The following is a 23,635-nucleotide window of genomic DNA, read 5'->3' as shown; positions in this document are numbered from 1 at the left end:
AAATTACATTTGGAACTTGTTTTAAATTATATTACAAAAATAATTAATCGTGATCTAGATGTTTAGATAATGAACTGGTCAAGCAGTCAAAATACCGATTATTTCTAGGCTATAGCCTACTATATGTCAATGACTCAAAATGTGCTGTGAATAGATAAATAGAAGGTTAATTACTGGTTGGCTGCCATTAAATAAGACGGTGCTTTTTATACTGTACCTGAATACTGTGCAAAACATTTTTTTTTAAATGGGGCAGTATTTGGTTTAGACAGGGTGATATTTACTCTGGCAAATAGACAACAAATCTGATTAAAGAATTTATCCTTTTCAGGGAACCATTTTGCACCTAAGGTATAGTGAATACAAAGCAAGAGTGCTTTTGTAATTGATTTCTCCATAATGTGTATATTGTTAAGGAGGGGGTTTTCTCCTTCTTAAATAAACCTGGGATAATGTGCTTTGCCCTGTGTTGATGGTAATTAAAAGAGAATAAACAAATTCTGGCCATCCAAAAATGTCCTGCTTTTGAAAGTCAGACCATCAGCTGGTTTGTATTCTACCTTGAAAATAGGTCAGTTTGGCTTTTGGGAAAATTGGCCCTGCTGTGATTGTGTACCCTGTGATGAACTGGCATCTTGTCCAGACTGTGCCTATTGCTTGCAGGTATTGGTGCTGGCTCCCCAGTGACCCTGTATTGGATAAAGTGGTTAGAAAATGGATGGATGGATTTGTAGAGTCTGACACAACCTGCAGGATTTTGACCTGGGAGGAATATACTTGGGCACCATGTGTGTAAGAAAAACCAAGCTGCCCAAACCTGACCCTATAAGACCCTATAATCCTCATTGTTCCATTTCCCACTTAACTGAGGAGTTTTGTTTATTCAGATCTTCCACTGTCTATGATGTTCCAGTTTCAGCTGACTTATACAATTTGAACTGAGTTCTCTAGTTTAAATTGAAAGTTGTCTTCCATTATTCTGTTCACAGAAAAGTGAAATATTTCATTATCAGGAGGACACTCTAAATTGACCATTTCTCTGAGGTTAACAATCAAGCTCAACCTACCAATTCACCAATTGGTCATTTGGAATATACTGTAACATAGAAGACTTTGGGATCCTAAAGAGCAGGTTTAGGAGGGCTTGTGTGATAGGATAATAATTAAAGAGAAATATTCTAAAGACAAAGGGATGGTCATCTCCACGAATCCTACACTTCTGACAGAACCGACAACCCAAGCTTAGTTTACTTCTGTGAATTTACAGTATCATAAAGATGATAGTCTAAAAACAGGAGAATATCTAGGTTGGTAAGGAAAGACTTAACATCTGCAATGCCATCCTGCAAAAGAATACTGAAGACATCAAAGCTTATATGTCAAGACACTTTATTGCATTATATTTCAAATTCAAATATGTCTTCTGCTTTATACTGGTTTACATAAAATAAGAAATGTATAACTCAAGATGGGCTTTAGAACAAGTTGCTCTTAACCTGTATAAAACTCATTGACAAATCATAAACGATAAGCATGACAGAACAGAGCGAGAGAAAGGCAGAATAGAATTTATGCATTTTATAAACTTGCTGGAAAAGGGGCTTTTCTTGCCATGCCATTTCTGAAACCGTACATAAAAAATAACAGAACAATAGAAAATGTTACTCCTGTATTTTAAACATTTTGCAGAGAAGTTGAAGTCACACTAACTAGTTGGTATCTATAAAATCTACACCAGTAGATTATGTAAAACATATATACAGTACAAAGTAGCAATAAAGAAAGTCTCTTTGTAAAAAATAACTTAAAACCAGACTGTGATTTCAATAGGTTCTTGAACCTAAGTGACTTGTAGCCTCATGCATGTCAGAAATGGAAAGATGGCTTTTTCAATGCAGCAAAAGGAAACAAATGGGAACTCCTGGACTAAAAAAAACTTGTATAACCCCAAAACTGTAACTGGCAACTGAGCATGGATGTTAGTGTTGCCTAAAGGAATAAAATAAAATAAATTACACAATGTAAAACAGAAAAAGGGGTTGATTCTAGTGTGTCCATACATGCATTTCTTAATACAAATGTTGAAAGTACCATGATTTCTTAAAGAAGGCTAATATAAGTGATGTTTATGCTCTTATATGAGAGGCTATTTTTTGTATTTGGCAAATGTGCTGATCGTTGAATATGGGTCAATGCACATGCTGGATCATAAACAAATGGTTATGAGGTCTGATTCTTATGATGCATGTCTCCCCCTGGATGCCCAATTGCAAATCTGCATTTCCAGTCTATGCCACACTACCACAATCACATCTGTTCTGTGCTCGTCTGCTGTTCCAAAGACAAAATTGGAGAATTTGTGAATCTGCGTAGCACTGCAGCTACAGGATCCTTGTAAAACGTTTCACAATGTTAATCCTTAAAGAACCTCACTAATATGTGGGAGAAAAAAAAGCTTGCATAATTTACATTTTGGCAGTGTAAATGCTTTATGGAAAGGTGTATTTTAACATTAAGGTGAGCTTATGCCACAGTGACGGCCATCCTTAAGCACAACTTTACAGCCACCAATGTTATATTAAAAGATAAGAAAGCAGGCACATGTTTCCAAAACACGTTACAAGTCACGTTATTAGCTATGCTAATTAAGTCCACATCCAAAAGGTGTTATTGACACTTTGGAGAAACATTCCATTACTGCATTTCCACAGGAATTTGTTTGTTTTTAAAGGAAAACCCGGACACAGTAATCAGTGACACAGTGTCAGCTTATTCTGTAAATCCATATAAGGCGTAAAATGTCTACATACTGCAAGTGCTATATTTTCAAAGACAGTTTTTTAAACCAGTCACCTACTCTTGCTGAGTATGCCTTAGAGTATCACAAAATACAAAAATAACAATACTAGTATATTTACCATAAAAAGTAGCTGCCAAAGTCTTTAGAAAAAAATGCCAGTGTTTCTGTTGACATATTTAGAAATTCAAAAGACCAGAAGCGACATTAAGATTTAATGAAAATGTATAGTTCATCTTTTTTTCTGGTATGGAAAAACCCTGTTCTTTGGTCTACTGTTGCCATTCCCTTTTTCATCCTGCTGCCAATGACATGGCTTTGTTTTGTTTTTGATTTAGCTGCTATGTGTTCGTTAGCGGAAGAGATCTGAAAGCAAATGCTTGCCATTCCCTATCTAGCGGCATGTTTACAATCTTACAGGGGAGATGAAACGAAACTATGAAAGTGCAAAAAAACTAAAACAATTTAATGTGTTGTACCATGCTGACAAAAAAAAAACATGAATGGTGACCTAATGTGAGACCTAGACTGGCTACAGTCTATGAATCTAAATGCTTGAGGAAAAAAAAAATGCCCCCTGATGAAGTTGCCATCCCCCAAACAAAAGGTTCACGACAGCTCTGTTTTAGGTTATTTTTCTCCTAAGGCTGTCTGAAAGCAATGAAGTACACTTTCATAGTAAAGACTACCAACGCTGGTGGACAGGTAGCAGTTAAAAGCAGGCGCTGGATTTTATCACATCGGTGTCATATTTGTAACATCCTCAGCTATACTGTCTTTCAGGATTTCCCGGTCATTGGTTTGCTTTTCTAGCTGTTCTCCATTGCTCCTCAAACAGTCTTCTCCATCCTCGGCCTCTTCTAATCGGCCATAGAGCTCTTCACCATCGCTGTCGTCCTCCCCCATCTCTCCTGGGCTGCAGTATGACTCCTCGCTGTGACTTCCACAGGAACTCGAAGACTCATCTTCGGAATTGGAGTAGACTTCTGCTCCTTGGAAAATGTAGTGATTTGGTGCCTGGAACAGGTATTGTGAATCTAACGCAGGACAGAAGAATGAAAGTTAATGACATTGTTGCACCGGCATAGATTTGATGCAGTTTGGTGGGTTTAAAAAAACGCTTCGGGCCGAAAATGCTTTGAATAGTCTTCCAGATAACCATGCTGAACCGTGCTCACCAGTGGGACTTTCCTGGATCAGCGGTCAGGAACTTTGATCCTACAGAGCCTGTATGAACCGATTTTCACTGTAGCTCAACTATGACTTTATTGGATTAACTGACCGATTAATCTGGATAAGTTAACATTCTTTTATGACCTGTGCTCATCGACTGTTCAAGACTGCTCATGCAACCTTGTATGACTGTGACGTGGTGCCTATTCCTGACTCCAAAAACTACAGTGAGCAAGCGCAAGTGCTAAACTCAAATAATTATTCCTTTAACGCCTTTTTTCTGACACCGTTTCCTTTGTGCAACCTCCACAAACATCAAGATCCCTTTAATTGTTTTACATGTCAGAATTTTAGTCCATTTACTCTAAAATACATGAGAAATTGGATTTGTATTTCTCATGATAATTCCATATCCTTTTTCCCCAATGTACAAAATGCTACAATTTTGAACTGCGCAAAATACAGCAGTCATTAGAAAATGAATTTTATCATCAAGATGTGTATATATTACTGGATTCTGGAAGTTATGCATCGAGTTCATATACGGTATGTGAAATATATAAGAATCAGTATTGCATTTGGCTCCAGATTCTTTACAATTGATTACAAATGTTTCACAACTCAATAAGATTAACACTTGCAGGTAAAGTAACAAGTGTTATATTCTAACAGTTCTAAATTAGAGGAAGCCATTCAACCCATCTAGCTCTTGGTTCTCAATAGTTAATCAACCCAAGGATTTGAACCTGGCATCATTCAGGATGTGGCTAGACATCAGCTTTGACAACATTGCTGGATAGCTGAAAGTTCTCAAGTTGTTTGAAGGATACAAGACAAAATCGTTTTAGGGTGTTCATAAATGCTTTTGAATTGTATTGTGATGGAGTGTGACTGATTAACAAAAAGATTGCTTTTAAAACCCTATTATGAAGCCAATACTAATCAACTACTTTCCTGGTGATTCTAATCATACCGTTTTTTATTTTGTTGTTGAATTCCAAACTCAGTTTTTGATGGTGACTTTCCATTGATTAAATCATAGCAGCCACAGTCAAAGTGAAAGCAGTCACACATCAATTGCAGTCGCTCAACATACTTGTTAGCCCTGGTTTTAGGCTTAGAGACATAAGCTCTAAAATTCTTCTTTTTCAGCAGCTCAATTAATGTGAAACTGGAGGGAAGCAGAGAATCTGGATTCCCTTCAAAGAACAAAAAGATATTTGAGTTTTTCCTCAACTTATTAAATATCATTAAGGGTCTCAGTAAAGTTAATTTAACAAAACTATCCAAAAGATAAATCAACCACTGAAGCCATTACTTCTCGAGTTACTATAAATAAATGCATTTTTAATTATATAGCAGACAATACACTAAAAGACAGTCGGTTTAATGTTCGCTATATTATGCTGATTGAGGTTGGACTTACTGTCGAGGCGTTTGCTGACTGGCTCTCTGCCAAATCTGCTCATCCAGTATCTTTTGCGAATTTCTACATCTGCATTTTTCTCTCCCAATCCAGGGGCATCTTCAGTCTTTGACGTCTGCAACTCATTCGGTTCAGTTTTTCCACTGTCCCCAGAAGACCCAGTCCTGCTTTTTGAGGAGTTTTCCATCCCGTTGTCCACTGCAAGCTCAGAGGTAGGCTCTCCTTTGTTCGATAACCGATCTCCAGTCAATTCTTCCAAAGTTCCCACAGAGTTGTGGGTGGGCTCGCTTGTCTGTTCCCAGGAACCAGAGTCTTCAGTGAGCTCGAGGGGGGTGGGTGGCAGGTCGCAGAACTGTAGCTCAGACTCCCTCTGTGGCCTTGGGGGTTTCTCTGTAATCTCTGAAAGTCTTAAAGGGTTGTAGCACAGTTGTTCATAGTCTCCACCTAGCCTATGGCATAGTTCATTAACGATAACATCACAGTCTCCAAGCAATTCCACATCAAAGTTCAGATGGGGCAGCTGTTCTCTGTTGATCAGAATCTGAGGCACTTCATGAGGAATTGAGCCTGTATAACACAAGCAAAAATTGGTAATGAAATAACCATAAAGCCAACACTATAAATATGGAGTAGAATGAGGGTCTCTGTTAAAGATTCTTTCAATGAATACCGTGTTCACTTTACCTTTAAAAGAGTTTAATTCACAGACTTACTGGGAACTGATGTGTAAAAACTTCAAAAGCAAAATGAGCCATTACTTAGCAATGACAGCAGGGTAAAAATATAATTCTTTAATTACTTTTTCCACTTTCCTGTAGAAATGGTCATTATAAATAGGTTGTAAAGAACGAGCATACATGAGCATGAAATGTGTCAACTTCACAAGACCTCAGGGACCTTAGCAGGGAAAAAGGTTAGAAAATCTGTGTTTTTTGAAAATCCCAATAGCATAACTCAACAAATGGTATGGGCCCCATCAAAACACTGAAATTAAAATTTAACCTTTGGGTAAAAGTTTGAAAAGTGGAACAGGGAAAAGAAAATAGGTGTTTTCCAAGGCATGGAATCCTCTAGTAACTATAAAGTTTTTTTCACACTTCCACAAATGCTTGTGTTTGAAGACTGGGCAGATGACCAGCTTCGTACTAGACAGATACACTGACAACAGAGAAGTCATTAAATGGGTGATGAAAATCAGGGTCTTGCATCCAGCAAGATGGCAGCCTGACCTGCTTGTGCCTTTGTCACACCAATGGAATTGAAATTTCAAAGTTTTTTTTTTCATGTTTGTACATGAACACTTTCTAAATAACTTTAAAATTCAAAATTCTAATGCAGACTTCTAGGATTAATGTATGTGAAAGTGGTGTGCCTGTGTAAATCAAACTGTCTGGCTGCCATTTCTTCTTGGTTGTCAATGTGAGGCCTGTAGAACACGTTACAGCCATTTGATATCTGTTTGGCTAATTAAGTGTTCTCATTAAAATACTACAATTCAAATCTGAGATGCTAACATTTCTGCATTTACCACGACAACTGTCTGATTGTCATTTTATTCTTTCAATTCAGACTGATATACAGTGGATATAAAAAGTCTACACACCCTTATTGAAATTGCAGGTTTTTGTGATGAAGAGCCAGAAATCAAGATAAATCATGTCAGACATTTTTCCATCTCTAATGTGACCTTGTAACCAACAAATAGATAATTATCAGGAAAAATAATTGAAATGTAAACATCTACAACACCCTGGTTGCATAAGTGTGCACACCCTTTTATAAGGGGCTGTAGCTGGGTTCAGAGTTAACCAATCGCATTCAAATCATGTCCAAAGGTACGTAGCACACACCTGCCATCAATGAAAGTGATTCTGATCAACCCCAAATCAAAATCAGCTGTTCCTGTAGGATTTCCTTGAAACTTTCGTGGTTGCATCCTACTGGGATAGCCATAGTCCACAAAGGCATTGGATGTACCATGGAGCACTGTGAAGACTATCATCAATAAGTGGAGAAAATGTGGCACCACAGGGACATTGCCAAGAGTCACCCTCCAAAGTTGATAACAGGACAAGGAGAAAACGTATCAGGGAGGCTACCAAGAGGCCTACAGCAACATTAAAGGAGCTGTAGGAATTTCTGGCAGGTACTGGTCACTTCTTGCATGTGACAACAATCTCCCACAATATGGGAGTATTCTGCACGTCTGGGCTATGGGGTAGGATGGCAAGACGGAAGCCATTTCTTACAAAAAAGAACATCCAAGCCCATCCAAATTTTGCAAAAAAATACATTCAATCACCCCAAACCATATGGGAAAATGTTTTAAGGTTGACAAAGACAAAGGTTGAACTTTGTGGGCTTAATTCTAAAAGATATGTTTGGCACAAAGACATCATCATCCAAAGAACACCATACCTACTGTGGAGCATGGTGGTGGCAGCATCATGCTTTGGGGCTGCTTCTCTTCAGTTGGGACAGGGGCTCTAGTCAAGATAGATGGGATAATGACTAGCTCCAAATATCAAGATATTTTGGCACAACACCTGCTGACCTCTGTCAGAAAGCTGAAGATGAAGAGGAATTATTTTCAATTATTTTTCGTAATAATTGTTTTTCTCTTGTGGTTGCAAAACACAATTAAAGATGGAAAAATGTCTGACATGATTTTTCTTCATTTCTGGCTTTACATCACAAAAACCTGTAATTTGAATAAGGGTGTGTAAACTTTTTATATCCACTGTACAGCCTATAGCAGAAATGGGTACAATGTAAATTGTTTAGCCAATTAACTCCAGGTCTCTCATTGTAGTGAAAATACAATTCAGTATGGCAAAATGGGGATTTTGAACAATTCATGCTGGCCTCCCTCTATTTTTTTACCGTCTTTATTTCTTTTGATTTGCTACTTTGTGTCCTTTACTCCAAACTGCTACTGTTCTTCTTACTGCCACACTGCTTTACTTAAGTATTGCGTGAGACTGGGATTGCCTTAGAAGCCTTCAAAAGTATTATTTTCCAGCAAAGCAATGTAGTATTAGAACTGCTTTAGTAACGTACTTGGAATAAGAGCCACTGGTCGCACTTTCAGTGAAGATCCAATGACAATCAGCAAGTCCACTTCATCTTTGTCATGTTTCATGCCTCTGTGAAACTGTTCTGGTAAGTTCTCTCCAAAGAAAACTATGTCTGGTTTCATGATGGCAAGAGGAAAATCAGGTGGACACTTGGGGCAATGAGGTACAACCTAGGAGCATAAGGAAAAAAAGTTGGGATTCCAGAGATTTTGTAACATTTACATTAAAACCACCATGGCCAAAGAAATATGACTATTAATCCATTAGCAACAACTGAAAATTATAATTACACTAATAACTTTGTTGTAATTTTAAAATGCATCCTTACTGCACCACAAATGTATATTCAAACCATACCTGATTAAAAATGTCTTCTCTAATAGCTTCACAGTCAACTTTGTATTTACAGATTAAACAAGACGCTGTTGCAAAAGACCCTGTAACAAAATTAAAAGCCATGTTAATGCACTGTTAATTATTAAGCGGATATAAAACAGTTTAATGGCAATCAGAAAACATCTGGTATATATCTGGATTATTTTCTTTCAAAGAATCAACATTCTATAGCACTATTTATTGCCTCTGGTACAATTCATTGAATGCAGTTGTTTTCTGAATTGACAGCATATGAAGTAGTTTTCTCCTTAACATTATGCATGGACCTACAGTTCCTTATAATACTATTAACTTGAAACTCTTGGCCAAGTTTAAAGTCAGAGCTCTAGAATGTCATCCAGACAGACATTCTGGAAATAAGCTAATTATTACTACATTGCCTTTCAAAAGTATTAGGACAGCAAAGTTAAAACATTTTTTATATGTCTTATTGGGTCATTTCAAACAATATTCAAGTTAAAACAAAAACAATTCAGTGGTTTTAAGTGGCCAACAGTATTTGGATGCATATCCCTTAAAGGCAATAACTACATGAAGTCTGAGACCCATTATACTCGCCAAACTTTGTATAATCCTTTGAGATTCCTTGCCAAGTCTTTGCTGCAACCACTGCCTGTTCTTGATAGCAAGACTTCAATTGGTTTTTCAGCATGTGAAATACATGATCAATTGATTGGCCATATGGCCTGAGTCATTGTCTTGCTGTATACTGAATTGCTTCTCAATATGTATGGAAGAATGTCCACATAATCAGACAAAATGTTCCTATAATCATCAGAATTTTTTGCTACTTCTGCCACTATTAATCGTTAATAATGTTCATGTTAATAAAGATGAACGAGCTAGTTCCAAAGCAATAATATCCTGTAGCTTGTCAATACCTCTGCCCTGCTTCCCAAATGAGATGGTGTTCTTTGAAACATCTGCAGTTCCTTTCTTTATCCACAATTTTACCTTTCCGTCACTTTTGGTAAAGGTTGATCTTTGTCTCACCTGTTCATAAGGCAGTTACTAAACTCTTGTGATTCACCTTTACACTTGAGACCAATTTATACTCTGTCTTTCCTTTTCCTGGTGCTGATGAAAGGTTTACTTTCACACACGTCATGTAGTGCAGTCTCCATTATTCTGCTCCCTATCTTTTGGTAACTTCAGCAACTAATTGTTTGTTTGGTTTTCATTTGGACCTTTGCATAATAAATTATTATGCGAGTTCATGGTAAAAATCCTAGTTTAGACCTCGCGGCCCCAAAACCTTCAGGGGACACTGCAACTCTGTCTTATAGGTTTCTTTACTATCTGAAAACTTTCATGACTTGTATTTTAAATGTATTAAACGCATCACGGATGGTAAACTAACCATGACATTGTATGATCCTTTGTACTCCAGCCACTTGCTCCAGTGTGTCGATATTCTGAGTATAGTTTCGAAGAAGCTTCCCCTGCTTATCCAACATTGCAATGAACTTATGACATGGCGACGGCTGGAACTGTCCTGGATAGATCTCCTGAGAGAGCAGAACACACTGTAAGTAACACAAAAACTCCGCCCTTGATAGAGAATGTAAGATGTTTCAAATAATTTTAGAACATTTTACACACCCCAAAAATGGAGACCATTTCTTCTTATACTTTTAATCATCTCCTGTTCAAAATGTAGTGATTTTGGTGCATGAACATGTTAATATGCAATTTCCCAAAAAAGTAAGCAAAAAATGCTTTGGATGTAAAATATTTATTCATAACACAAGTCACAGTCACTCTGGCATGTTTAATAATGACGGCAGCGATCTGTGACATAGGCAAGGCGCTCTTACATTTAAATGAACAAACCTTGGCAAATTTAAAGAAGGGTCGCGGATCTCTCCTGAAGTACTCTATGTCAAACATCGCCTGAGGATCAGGAAGATCGGGGAAGTCAATCGCAAGCCGCGCGTAAATGCCATCACGGGATCTAAAGTCAGGTATTCCACAGGACACCGAGACCTGCAGTCAGAAAGAAATGTTTACAGCTCTTTTCGCATTTCATAAAATCCAACACTAAATTACTTATTTCAAAAGACCTATGTAATGATGTTAAAGAAAGATATATCTAGGTTTACTGAAAACACCCTCAAGATTCCATTAGAAGGAAAAATCCTGTTGGCGTCCGCTCCTTCTGCACATACAATAATTTTCTCATTTTTTCCCCAATTACAGCATTTCCTCTTATTATTCCATTAAATTCAATGAAGGAGGAGATTCAGCTCCCAGCTACAAAGAATTTCTGCTTAGCTTTTAGTTATTTAACATCCAACAATCCTAATACAGTGCACCATTTTAAGCTCATGATGTAGGTTTTGGAGTAAGTCCGTGTGATATTAAGAGTTACTGAGAGGCATATAGGATTATAAAAAGCTTTACACAATATGCTTTTCCAGTAACATTTGCCTGAATTTGCTATGTGCTATACAGGTATGTCTACATTATTTTTGAAACTATGTACTCCGCTGTAGCTCTTAAGACAAACACAGCCTTTCTAGTATTTCTTCAGTGACATTTCTAAGAATTACATACCCCAGCTCCGGTCAAAACTATAATCTTTTTACATTCTTGCAGTAACCTGACCACATCTTCCATGGTGTTGATGTCTTTGCGTTTCTTTCTTTTTGGAGGCTCTGATATGTTGATTATTATTTGCCACAGTGTCATATCATCCAGATCAGGAGGAAGAACAGTTTCTGGGAGAAGGTCTTTTAAAATCGTTCGAGGGTCTGTTTCTCTCATAATGTGCTGCTGAATAAAACTGTAGGAGCCTGAAACAAAACATATTTGACTTAAATCAATTTTTCAGTTGACACAATCTTAATATCTCTTAAACCTATTAAATTAATTTCCAAAAGCAGTCTTCCACTTCAGCAATACTTCAACTGGAATCTCATATTCAAAAAAAAAATTAAATGCAACTGTCATTTTTGTGTCTGCAAGAATGAAATTTAAAACCCATACACAAACTCTTGTCTTCTGAATAAAACTACAATGTCTGCGTTACTGACACAACTGTTTATTACTATTTTAAAAGCCATACCTATCTGGGGCTGAGGCGTCCAGTCACTAGAACTTGCGTGCGAAGATCTGTCATCATCGTCATCGCAATCGTAGGAATGGAATCCATTGGGCAGAATCTCATCATTGAGATCAGTGCACTCTGTCAGCAAAAACAAAAGTAAGAAAACTGAATCACGGCTCTGTCTTGACCTGAGTTTTTACAAATCAGTTAATCACAAAATAATGGAAACATCTTCAACGCCATGTCTGAAAAATTGAAAGACTGACAAGGAAATCTGCAGATTTGTTTTTACAAATTATATATGCACAGGAAAGAGGTGTGACTGATTCTGGTGTTTTTTTTAATTGATTGTACAGTTTATAATAAAGCGCCAAGTAGACGGGTATAATTCGATGTGAAATTGTATGAGGAAATCACGATTATTCGGTAAAGAATCCAGCATCTATATAAACCGTTCTTGAATTACTTTAATAACCTTATACTATGCAACCCAGACGCACTGGTACTTTCCTGCAAGTAAATCGTAAGAAAACCTTTTTGCCATACTCTTGATATGTGCACGTTCTGATCATTGCATTAGTTCATTTTCTGTACAAAACTGCAATGCCCACTTCAGAAATACATGGCCCTATATTAATCCTTGAAGTTATACACGAGAAATGCTACGTCAAATTTTACTCTCAATTTTAAATCACGAATATTATATTAAAAGTATTTTCAATATAGACTATGCAGAATTTTAAGTTTTCGGAGGTTTTTGTTCATGGCGGGTAAATAGGTACGCTTGGTGCAGAATGGTTACCCTTGCACTGCATTTATGTTGCACTTTTTTTATTATGTAATTTTTATCCACCGGTAGAGTTGTGAAAAGTTCTACAGACTGTATTAGACTGTCCACGTTAATTCAAGCGGACCAGACAGGAGTGAGCAGCGATCGCGGAGAACTCCGTACCTGGTCGCTCTGCAGCAGAACCGCCGACCGGATCATTCTCTCCCTCCTCCCCCAGCCCCTCCTGCAGCTCCAAGCCCAGAAGCCCATTGTCTCCTCCTGGTGCAGCCGAGGCCTGTCCCACCGTCACCACCTCCTCCAACCCCGGCCGCTGTGTCGTCGCCGCCGCCGCCGACACCGCTGCAGCTGCTGGTGCTACCGCAGCCGCCGCCCCAGTCTCGCCGGCCCCGATCCCACTCTCCTGATCGATCTGAGCGGCCTTATCCCCGTAACTAACCGCCAATCCCACCTTCGGCTTTTTAGGCAGAGGTTCATCTGTTTCGAAGCCACTGGCGCTGGAGTTTAGGAGGATATTCTCTCCGTCCGCCATCTTTAGCTTACTCGGGCTCCTCGCCGCTCAGACTCGACCATAGAAATCTTCCGTGCACGACAGCTGATGGGAGATTTAAACGGACCACGTGACTCGATCTCTTCCAGCGGTGGCCCACGCGACACCGCTATCAGCCGATGACGTCAACCACAACAAACGATGTCATGTGACTAGAGTGGAGCCAGGGGCGGAACGACGCGACTGCGCAGGCGCCTTCGGGGCTGACAAAGAATGTAGTACCGTGGCTGTATCTAACGGATAATGCCTTGCTTCATCACAAGACTTTTCTCTGTCTATACGTCTCTCTATAATCCATCATACTAAAAACCATTGCGACTTTATTCTATGATTCATCTCGGCCATCAAACCAAATTTAAGTTTAAGCGTCATGTATCTGCCTGAAAGGCACAGGCGTTGTTGGCAAATGGCTTCCGTTATTTTATAGGCTCGGAGGCGAGCAAGTATGGAAAGCAGGGATGACTGTGTCTCTGATGATATTTCTTGAATTAAAGATGCATATCACATTTAATTATGATAAAGGACGTTGCTTATTGCTTAATCTTTTTCGGTTAGATGATGACAGGTGCTATAAAGGGTTTTGTGCACTGATATCGGCTCTAAAACATACCTTTGGGTGTTAAACAGTGATTGCTAGATGCGATATTTTGAATCACACTCTACGGTACTTTTGCCTGATATGCGGAATGTAAACTAAAAGACCTAACTTATAACATTTACGAAGCGGGATAATAGAAATACTAACAGGTTCTAGATACAACGCAGGAGATGTACTGGACATCTCGACTACATATCCCAAATTGCATTGTGTAATGTAAGTCAAAGCCCCTTCAGTGTGTATTTTCTCCTCCCACCGTCGCTGGTCCAATAAACTCTGGATCAAAATGCTCAAAAGCATCAGCTGACCGTTGCGTGAAAGAACTGGAATGATTTTTTTTTTATTTTCTGAGTCATAAGATAGGCTACATTTAGCAGGTTTAAGGTAAAGTTGTTTCATTGCTCATATTTGAAGCAATTGGTACTGAACTACGCATATCTTGATTAGTGTTGGTAAACTATACCTGTCTTCAGATGGACGCGATTTTGAACTGCAAACCTGAAGATCTGGAAGACTACTACGGTTTGCTTGGATGCGATGAACTGTCTTCGGTAAGCTTTAAATCAGCTGAATTTAGTGTTGAATTGGATTACTGCTTTCCCTGTTTTAAGTCAGTAACTTCTACTAACGTTGCCATTTTGCAGACCCATCTTCAGTTTAAAAGTTTATTGAATGGCGATAGAGAAACTAATTTAAACACTAAACATCTGTGTAGATGTTTAATTTTTTTTTTGTTTTCTTCACTTCTTTTTTCTGGTGGTACTGTAGCAATTGGATAAAGGAGAGAGACACTTCTTTTTTTAATAGATAACCTTCATTGTGTTATTGAAGATATCCATCGCTGTGAAGGATATACGATGTGCATCGAAATAGCACCCGTTGTTTTTCTTTAAATCCCTTCAATGGAAAACCAATGTTTGTGTCATTGTATTGTAAACTAACAGGAAGTGGAGAAGATGTTTAGTTATTTTGATAGATGGCAGTAAGTGGAAGTGTAGACTTTTGCAAGCGATTGTACCTGTTTTAATTGGTACTTGTTGAAAATATTCTAAAATACGCCTTCTTTGTCTAAGTATCATTTACATGGAACAGAAAAGAATGAACAACCCTGCCATTGTTATAGGTTTCTTGGGTAATGCTGCCGTTTTATTGTAATATTATTTATGATGATGTATTGGTGATCTGCTCAAGCTTTGGGATTCCTGAAATTGATGTTTTAAAACGACAAAAGTTACATTGGAGTACACAGTTTCACTGTTTGCTTATTTCTGGAGAGAAAAAAAAACTAAGAAAGTCTTACTGGGGATGTTTTGCCCATGATTAATTTTAATCCATGTTGTTAATTAAAAATAGAAGTGAAAGTAATTATTTATATTTAACTACACTCTGTTAGTATTGATTACTGGCTGTTAGGGTGAGATGATATAAATGTCCTTGCTAATGTCTTCACGCACTACATGCTGTCACACACTACATATTTCAGTGTAAAATAACTCTGTAAATTAAACGATAAAATACATTGAGATCCACAAATTTTTGATGATCAGCTAACCTGTGAAGACCCAAACAACAGCTGTCCAGACTACAAGAGTTCATTTGCCAAGATATTTACTGTATCTAACCTCCCTCCCTCCACAGCAAAACAGACAAATGGGAAGTCACAATGTCAGCAGTGGTGAATTAAATGCCCAGTCATCCTTGTCAATCGATTAAGGTCCCATTCTGAGACCTGGAGTGGTGTTCTGCACACCAGCTTGAATGTTCAGAGTGCAGCTGGTGTGCAGCTTCTGCATGATTGAAGATGTCCCACACAGCTGTCTATCAGCACTTTCACCAAGCCTTTCAGCTATCGGCTTGTGATTACAGATGTAGCACCCACAGTTTCTTTGTCTCTGTGAATAGTCTTACAGTGTAAGAATAGACCAATGCATAGATGCTGCACAAAAACCAATGTGATAAGTACTGCAGTCACAAGTGATCAGGAAATGGAATGTATTATCAGTAGTAGTAGTGAGCTAGGACTACCCTAGGCAACCTTCTGGAAATGCCAAAGATCTTAAGTAAATCTAGAGATGTTATTAGTACGGAAAATAATATATTCAGTACATTATTCCGCATCCATATGTGTTTTCACTGAAAAGGTCATGCAAATCATTTAGTTTTAATTTTGTCTTTTGGGTATTTATTGAGTTTGAACAGCACTCCTCAGCATCTACTGTACTCTGCTCACGCCACACAAACAGCAGCCTTAAGGTGCCCTAAACCATAGTCTGTCTCATCACAATATGTGTGGATTTTTCAGTCTACCAAACCCATCTATGTTCTGGGCACTTGCAGATCAGCTTCCCTGACACCTATGCAGAACTCCAATCTGAGAAAACTGGGGGCTGTTCAGCTCTTAACGTCATTTCATGTCTGTTGACGTTCAACAAAACACATTCTGCTCATGGTTCCCTGGATTTCTTTCATTAACTCAAGGTCACTGCCGCTTCTTCAAACCTTATGTAACATAGGCAGGAAAAAGTGTGATAATGTCATTAGAGTTCTCTAATTTGCATATCACCAGCGAAATAAACACCATTTTCCACCCTTTATGGGTATGCATACAAATTATATAATTCAAGACCATTCAAGCATTTTGCAGATATGACGTGAACAACGTTGGCTTTGCACACAATGAAGATTGTTCTCCGTTTAGATTCACCAGAGTGCTTGTTTCCACTCTTCTTCAAAGCAAGCAGTTTTCTCATAGATAATCCTTTCAGGTGCAAATCAATGGAAAACATTTCTGATAAGACTCCGAGACAAGAAAGGAAGTAGATTGCATGTATGAGAGGAGCTAGAAGGACGCAAACTGACGTGTTTACTTGTGTCTCTGGTTTGATGTCATACCTTTTATGCATAGATGTTGCACGTGAACTCCAATTTGTAAAGAAGCACAAATATGGTATTTTTTTAGCTGCGTTGCCAAAACAGGACCAATTGATTCTTCCCAAGGTATTGTAATCGGAATTGCAAAACTGACTTAAGATTATACATTTTGTTAGGAAATGTCTCAGTTAAACCAGTTGCATAAAATGAAATAAAAATATTTATAGCTATTTATTAGTTTCATAGGACAAGAAGAAAGCAAGCTTAGTCAAGACATGGAGCAAAGAGTGACAATAGTGAAATCTTCACGTTACATTCGTTACATGTTACATTTTACCAGAAATCTGTTTTTTTTACTGGAACAATGTTAAATATCCCTACGTTTGTCAGAATACTGGAAGATATCCAGTTGTACTGTTAAACTGCAGTGTGAATTAGTCCTCCAACTGTGTAAACAGCAGTGCACAAAACTGACAATCGCTGCATGAATCAGTAAAGCCATCCAGATAAGTTTAAAATAAAAAAAAAAAACATTTTTGTTGTTTTTATATGATTTACATTTCTGTCAAAGGAACATTAATGATTTTTTTTTCTTTTCTAGGTGGAACAGATCTTGGCTGAGTTCAAAGTCAGAGCTCTAGCATGTCACCCAGACAAGCATCCGGAAAATCCCAAAGCAGGTATTTACTCTTCTACTGTGTTTTCTGCAATGTTAACATGCACTAAGCAGTGTAACTGAATTACATTTAAAACTGTGACAAGTAAATGTGTTCACATTTAGTATGAATATTTATATTTTCACTTTTACATCTCCTTCTTTGCAGTTGAAATTAACTTTTGATCCTGCCTCAGAACTGCAGTCCCAGACTGCCCTAGCTGGGATTGAAATGCAAGCCTTAACCCTTGAAACAGATGCTGTAAAACTGACCTCTTCCTTTCCTATTGTCAATGAAGCTGCAATGTCCACTACTGATGTAGACTAATTCTGTAGATCTGAAGTTCTTTACTGTGATTTATTATTTTTGCAGTTATTTGGTTAGCTGATTTCTCTTACAGCATCTATTGTTCCCTTCACTGGGCTCAGCTCTCTTGTTGTGCATCTCCACAGTATGTTCCAGGGTACAGGAAGTGTGTGTTATTCAAGATCTGGCCTAGGGTACAGGGTACAGTCATCTAGATGTGAAATTCATTACCTTCAGGATTTGGTACTCATTCCTTACTTGATGGGAGATGAGCCCTGACAAATGTGATGTGAGTGACAGCCATGACTAAGGGAGCCATTGATGCCAAACATACAGTGAAGGGAAAATGGCTGTAATTGCAGCCAATTGTCTGGGAAAATGCTTGAATAATAATTTTGTTTAAAACGAATAGTCCACCTGTCATTGGAGCTCTTTGAGGACTGTTTTTCTTATGACCATACTGAACAATATCATTTTAATTTTACCTTTGCAAACCTCTTCCTTTAAAACAAAGAACAAGCTTCTACATTTATCCATAACAGAATAATACCTTTTATCCTGTTGATGTTTTTAATACATTGATAAATCTTAAATCTTGTTTCGGTTCTGCATTATTTAAAGATATGTGGTGTGTTTTTTCCAAGTAGCATGCATGGCACAGGATCCCTGAAGGTTGCAGTTTAATTTTTATTTTGTTAGTTAAACCAATATAACATTGTTGAAGGTGTTATGTCTGCAAGCCCTTGGTAAATTCCTGTACATAAGACAACTAATGGAGCTTCTAGATGCCACAGTATTGTAATTTATGATGCAGGGAAGGAACATCTTAAGGAATCATACCGTACATGTTGAGGCTCCAAGGAATAGGAAATGCAGAAGCAAGTGTTAAATCCTGATTTGTATTTATGGTATTTTTGTGTTTTTTACATTTACAATCCTAGGTGTTTTAAGAGAAACATTATACTATATAACATTTAAAACACATGAGTCCTGATACCACAGTGTTACCACGCAATCTCATGATAGATTTTCATAACAGTTTAAGGTAATAAATTGGCTGTCAAAAAATTTATTGGAAGCTATTATGTGAAGGGAAGAGCAGTTAATCTAACTGAAACAAAACTATCATTACAACTAGAGTAAAACCAATTATTGTAATTGTGATTATCAGCAAAGCCCAATGTCTCATGTTCCTTATTAACTGTCTTATTGTGTTTCTTACAGCTCATCACATGAAAATTGGAATATGTGAAGGGACATTTTAGTATAATATTTTTAATAAAGTGGCTGTTTCTGTTTCAAAGGCACTCCATTTTTTCTCATTAAACATAGCAACCTTGTCAGTGAAATATTTGAGTCTTATATTTGAAAATTGTCATAATTGCACTAGAACAAAAGCACCCTTTTCTGATGGTGCCATCTAATGACCCTTAAGTAATTAATTCACATCTCTTTCTCAGACAGCACCTCGACAGAGCATCACTGTGGGCAATATTATCAAGATTGTACCTTGCTGCTGAATTCAATAAGAAATTGTTTTTGCATATTGTTTAGCAAAACTGCATATTATAAAGTTTCACAAATATGCAATAAATGCATTAAGTATGTACTGTACATGATATAATACATTCTTAATAGGTGAACTTCAGTTTGGTAAAGCTACCAGACTGACTGTCAGGTAATTTACAATAATATGAAGTTAAGTGTATGGGCCTTTCTAAACTCCTACTTATTGTAAAATTACTTTCCTCTATTTCTTTTAATCATCTCCTTGTTTAAAACACATTTAAAACACTATTCCTCTGGAATAAGCAATAGTCCTGTTAGAATTTGTAACTTGCAGTCAAAACAAAAGTGGGGGCAAAAAAAAGTCTGTCAAAAAAGTGCCAGTTCACATTTAAATTTGACAGGGTTTTATGTTTTAGAAATGTCAGGAAATAGATGCTTGGATATAAAGGGCCCTGAAGAAAAAGTTTTTTTAGAGGTTACAATGGACAGTTGAACATTTCAACATTCTTATCTGTTTTGTATGATGCCTATGATGCCTTGTGCTTAAAATGTTTGGGTAATGGGTAATGGGTTGTTTGCAACCCAGAGTCTGTCTGTATAGTGGTCTGTGAATATATTTTACTCAGCATCGATACAAATATTGCTTTTACTAAAAAGAAAAGACAACATTTTTGCATATTCTCATGTTCGCAGTGTTGCACACATATTGACCTGTAAAATAAATTTGAGAACGTGTACTTTGATGCAACTTAACACCAAGTTTGAAACAACTTGCTAAGAATTACTTTTCAAAATGGCTGCCAATACCAAGGGACTAAAAAGGTAGGGCAATAAAAACTTCTTTCCTGGGGTTTGAGTGTAAATATATTGTCAATATGGTCAATGTCTTGGTGCAGTTGTGGACCAACATTATGTTTGTATGTTATTGTCTTTGTCTCTTTTTAGTAGAAAACTTTCAAAAGCTGCAGGAAGCCAAAGAAGTCCTGACTAATGAAGACAGTAGGGCCCGTTATGACTTTTGGCGACGCAGCAGAATCACAGTCCCCTTCCATGACTGGGAAGCCCTCAGCGACTCTGTCAAAACTGTGAGTACTAACATACCAGTTTTTCAAAATGCGGGTCAGAACATACAGGCTAAACACTCCAAATCTGATGGAAGGGATTCTTTTAATTTATCCTTAATAAATATAATTTATTTACACTTGTTTAGCAGACACTTCTCTTAACATGTATTGAGTGCTCATTCATCCTATTCCAAGCCCCTTTTCGTTTGCATTTATTTTAAAAACATCATAGTCTTTTCAAAACTTAGAACAACACAATTCTGTCTTTTGATTGTCATTAACCACCAAACGTCTCCACTCAGTGTCCTGACCAATTCACAATAACAGGGTTATTGGTTATTGTAGATTAAGTGCAAATAGTTCACAAACAAATGTAATTAATTGCAGAATCTTTCATCACTGATCACCAGATTTCATAATCCTACTAGTTTACACTGTAGTCCAGGCAAAGGCAAATTATGTAAGCACTGACCCTATCTGTGTTGTTGTTATTAATTTTGAGAAAGAACCCACATCTTAATTACCGTTACCATCGTACTCTAATATGAGTCATTCAGTATCATAATGATTAATATTGCTTGTCTGCATAGTGTAAGAGGAGGTGTACATCTCTCTTTTGATGAGAGAAGAATTATACAGTCTACAAAGCATCCCCTTTTTAAATAATTTCCAGATCTTTTGTGTAGTTAAACGTAAGCTATTCTATGTGTGTTGCAGTTAATGGATTTCATACATATGTTGATCCAGTCAAGCAATGACTGATGGTTCTTCAGAAAGAATGAATAATTGTAAACCAGGTACTTGGATTTTAATAATGTGAAGAGAATTTTCACATGAGCAGAAATGCAAATTTTCATTATAATGTTTTGATGAATCCTTCGTACTCTCGTTGCCTGTTGAAGCCATCAGCATCAGCTTTAAAAACGAATTTTCTCATATTTAAAAATATCAGATAAAAGGTGCTTCAAAATACTGAGAAGCAAGTAACATGTTGCTTCCAGTTCGAATTCTATTATGGATGTTCTTATTGTTTTATTCTATTATATCCATGTCACTATCCGTTCTGGTTGAGGAATGATGATTGCCAGAAGGAAGATGTACACGTCCAGCTGTAAATATTTCTCCAATTAAATAAGTAGAAATGGTGAGCAAGCTCCCTTTGTTTGAACATTTACAAACAATTGAAAAGGAGGGAGATGCTTAATGTTGTTACAGCTCACAAAGTCTAAAATTTTAAAATGCATCTTATGTAAATGAGAACTTTGTATCTTGTTTTCTCTGATAGAAGTGCCCATACAGTAGTACAGTCCTCGAAAATCAGTACCAAAGCACCATGCTGAGCACACACGAGAGCATGAAGTGAAAATAAGCGGTTCATGCATGTGATTGGTTTGTATGATGCACTTGGGTTCTAGTCAATGCACTGGGCAGTGAAGACCAAGAAGGAGCCCATGCTGGAGGGCCCGGAAGAGAAAGCTGCTCTCGGGTGTGGTGAGCAGGCCTGGCACGTGGGGAAGGCAGAAGACAAGACCCCGGGTAATGAGGGAGTACAGTCTCCTAACACACCAACATCCCCAAGTGAGTAGTGTGTGTCGAACCCTCAGGCACATTCTTTATGAATGCAGAAACTCCCCATTCGTTTCAGCATATCCTTTCTCTATTATAATGTTTACATTGGCCTTGAATAGCTTTTTAGTAATGAATGCGATATAAATCCTAATGACAAATGAGCATTTTTTTAATGGAAATACAGCACAATAGCTTGCAGCACAGCTGGATTGGATATGCCAGATTTTCATTTCTATTCTTATGTTATTGGCCTATATATGATGTTTTTAATTATTCAACCTCGAAGAAATTGAGCGATTGGCTCAACAGCCTTGAGAAATCTTTAAAACAAGATTTAAGAAATTCTTTAAATGTTCTTTTTTTATGAACCAATATAGAAGTACTGTCCATAAAAGTTTAATAAACAAGCTAAGATAGAATTAGAAGCTGAGAGGAATTTTTATGATTTACGATTTGGATGAGAACATTTTCTGTCTTTTGAAGCCAAAGTAGTTTTGCAGGTTTATTTTGGACTCTGTAATATTAGGAATATAACCTATTTGATGTTCGGTTTCAGATGAGAACTACTGGCACTTGCGTTTTCGCTGGTCAGCTGATACTCCATCTGATCTTCTGAGGAAATTCCGAAATTATGAGATCTAAATCCACATCATGCTTCATGGAGATGTCTTGTTAGAGTTGAGTTGTCAACATCCGTCTTTGCCTTGGTTTTAATGTTTCACAGTTCTGTTGTCTCTGTAAATAGTCTTACAGTGTAAGAATAGACGAATGCATAGATGCTGCACAAAAACCAATGTGATAAGTCCATTTCCTGATCACTTGTGACTGCAGTAATGTATTATCAGTAGTAGTAGTGAGCTAGGACTACCCTAGCCAACCTTCTGGAAATGCCAAAGATTTTAAGGTAAATCTAGAGATGTTATTATTACGGAAAATAATATATCCAGTACATTATTCCGCATCTGTATGTGTTTTCACTGAAAAGGTCGTGCAAATCATTTAGTTTTAATTTTGTCTTTTGGGTATTTATTGAGTTTGATCCTTTTGATAAAAACATTATGGCCCATAAATGCATATGAATTATATCTTTACTTATTGGTAATCAGTTATTTTTGATTGTATGAGGCTGATTAATCCCCTGTTATGCATTGATGACTGTGTTTTGTGTATTATTAATGTTGTTTGTTGTTATATGAATATCTATGAGTAGAGATGCCTACAGTATGTACTAGTTTTTTAATCTTAAAGTATTATCATATCTTCATATTATTATATATTTGATTAAGATTTTGTATTGGTCTTTGTTGCAAAATGTGACATTTTAGTAACATTGGGTGGACATTTCAATACAATAAATGTATTTACTGAAAACACTAGTGGTTCATTTATCTGTTCAAAATATAAAAACACATGAGTGATTTCAGACTTGGCTCTCTGGTGATGGCTGCAGTTCGTGCTCGAACTACACAGGCCTGACCAGAGGAGGAGTATGTGTCCAGTACTGACAGGTCCAGGCCCACTAGTGGCATGAGCCATCCAGTCGGAGTGCCCATCTGAGTTGAATTGTTCTGATACATAAATTCATGTGTGTCTCAATCTGTTACACCAAACAGCCATACTTTAGCCGATTTATCATATTTTTATGCTCAGCTAGGGCGGCTCAATGCTTTGCATTGCTGCCTCCCAGCGTCTATGTGGAGTTTGTATATTCTCTGTGTGTTCCTGTGGGTTTCTTCCTGGTACTCCAGTTTCTTCCCACAGTCCAAAGACATACTGGTAGGTTAATTGGCTTCTGGGAAAATTGGTC

General features: G+C 37.4%; 2 protein-coding genes across 4 annotated transcripts; one reads left to right on the top strand and one right to left on the bottom strand.

Annotated features, from left to right (window-relative positions):
* Window positions 1–1,372: 1,372 nt before the first annotated feature.
* Window positions 1,373–13,237, bottom strand: sirt1 (sirtuin 1). Its single transcript, XM_088635518.1, has 9 exons — window positions 12,871–13,237; window positions 11,937–12,056; window positions 11,426–11,664; window positions 10,703–10,855; window positions 10,230–10,377; window positions 8,831–8,910; window positions 8,457–8,643; window positions 5,397–5,963; window positions 1,373–3,834 (listed from the first exon to the last, which is right to left on the bottom strand). The coding sequence occupies exons 1-9, from the start codon at window positions 13,235–13,237 to the stop codon at window positions 3,533–3,535; spliced, it is 2,163 nt and encodes a 720-aa protein (XP_088491644.1). The 3' UTR covers window positions 1,373–3,532.
* Window positions 10,263–23,199, top strand: dnajc12 (DnaJ (Hsp40) homolog, subfamily C, member 12). Of its 3 annotated transcripts, none has more exons than XM_088635520.1 (6): window positions 10,263–10,397; window positions 14,327–14,404; window positions 17,326–17,404; window positions 20,144–20,280; window positions 21,675–21,837; window positions 22,385–23,199. In XM_088635520.1, the coding sequence occupies exons 1-6, from the start codon at window positions 10,344–10,346 to the stop codon at window positions 22,468–22,470; spliced, it is 597 nt and encodes a 198-aa protein (XP_088491646.1). In that variant the 5' UTR covers window positions 10,263–10,343; the 3' UTR covers window positions 22,471–23,199. The 3 variants fall into 3 exon arrangements, with proteins under 3 accessions (XP_088491646.1, XP_088491645.1, XP_088491648.1); XM_088635519.1 differs by having other exon boundaries at window positions 20,141–20,280; XM_088635522.1 differs by lacking the exon at window positions 10,263–10,397 and adding an exon at window positions 13,571–14,237 and having other exon boundaries at window positions 20,141–20,280.
* The last annotated feature ends 436 nt before the right edge of the window (window positions 23,200–23,635 follow it).

Source organism: Lepisosteus platostomus, chromosome 6, assembly GCF_059453375.1.
Source record: "Lepisosteus platostomus isolate fLepPlt1 chromosome 6, fLepPlt1.hap1, whole genome shotgun sequence".
Classification (NCBI taxonomy): domain Eukaryota; kingdom Metazoa; phylum Chordata; class Actinopteri; order Semionotiformes; family Lepisosteidae; genus Lepisosteus; species Lepisosteus platostomus.
This window is presented reverse-complemented; position numbering and strand designations above follow the sequence as displayed.

Coding starts and splice junctions, on each gene's coding strand:
- dnajc12 (XM_088635519.1), top strand. CDS start 10,344: ATGGCGACGGCTGGAACTGTCCTGGATAGATCTCCTGAGAGAGCAGAA. Junction 14,405..17,325: donor GATGCGATGAACTGTCTTCG/GTAAGCTTTAAA, acceptor TTTCTTTTCTAG/GTGGAACAGATCTTGGCTGA. Junction 17,405..20,140: donor TCCGGAAAATCCCAAAGCAG/GTATTTACTCTT, acceptor GTCTCTTTTTAG/TAGAAAACTTTCAAAAGCTG.
- sirt1 (XM_088635518.1), bottom strand. CDS start 13,237: ATGGCGGACGGAGAGAATATCCTCCTAAACTCCAGCGCCAGTGGCTTC. Junction 8,911..10,229: donor AAGGATCATACAATGTCATG/GTTAGTTTACCA, acceptor ATTTTGTTACAG/GGTCTTTTGCAACAGCGTCT. Junction 5,964..8,456: donor ACCAGTGGCTCTTATTCCAA/GTACGTTACTAA, acceptor TGTGTTATACAG/GCTCAATTCCTCATGAAGTG.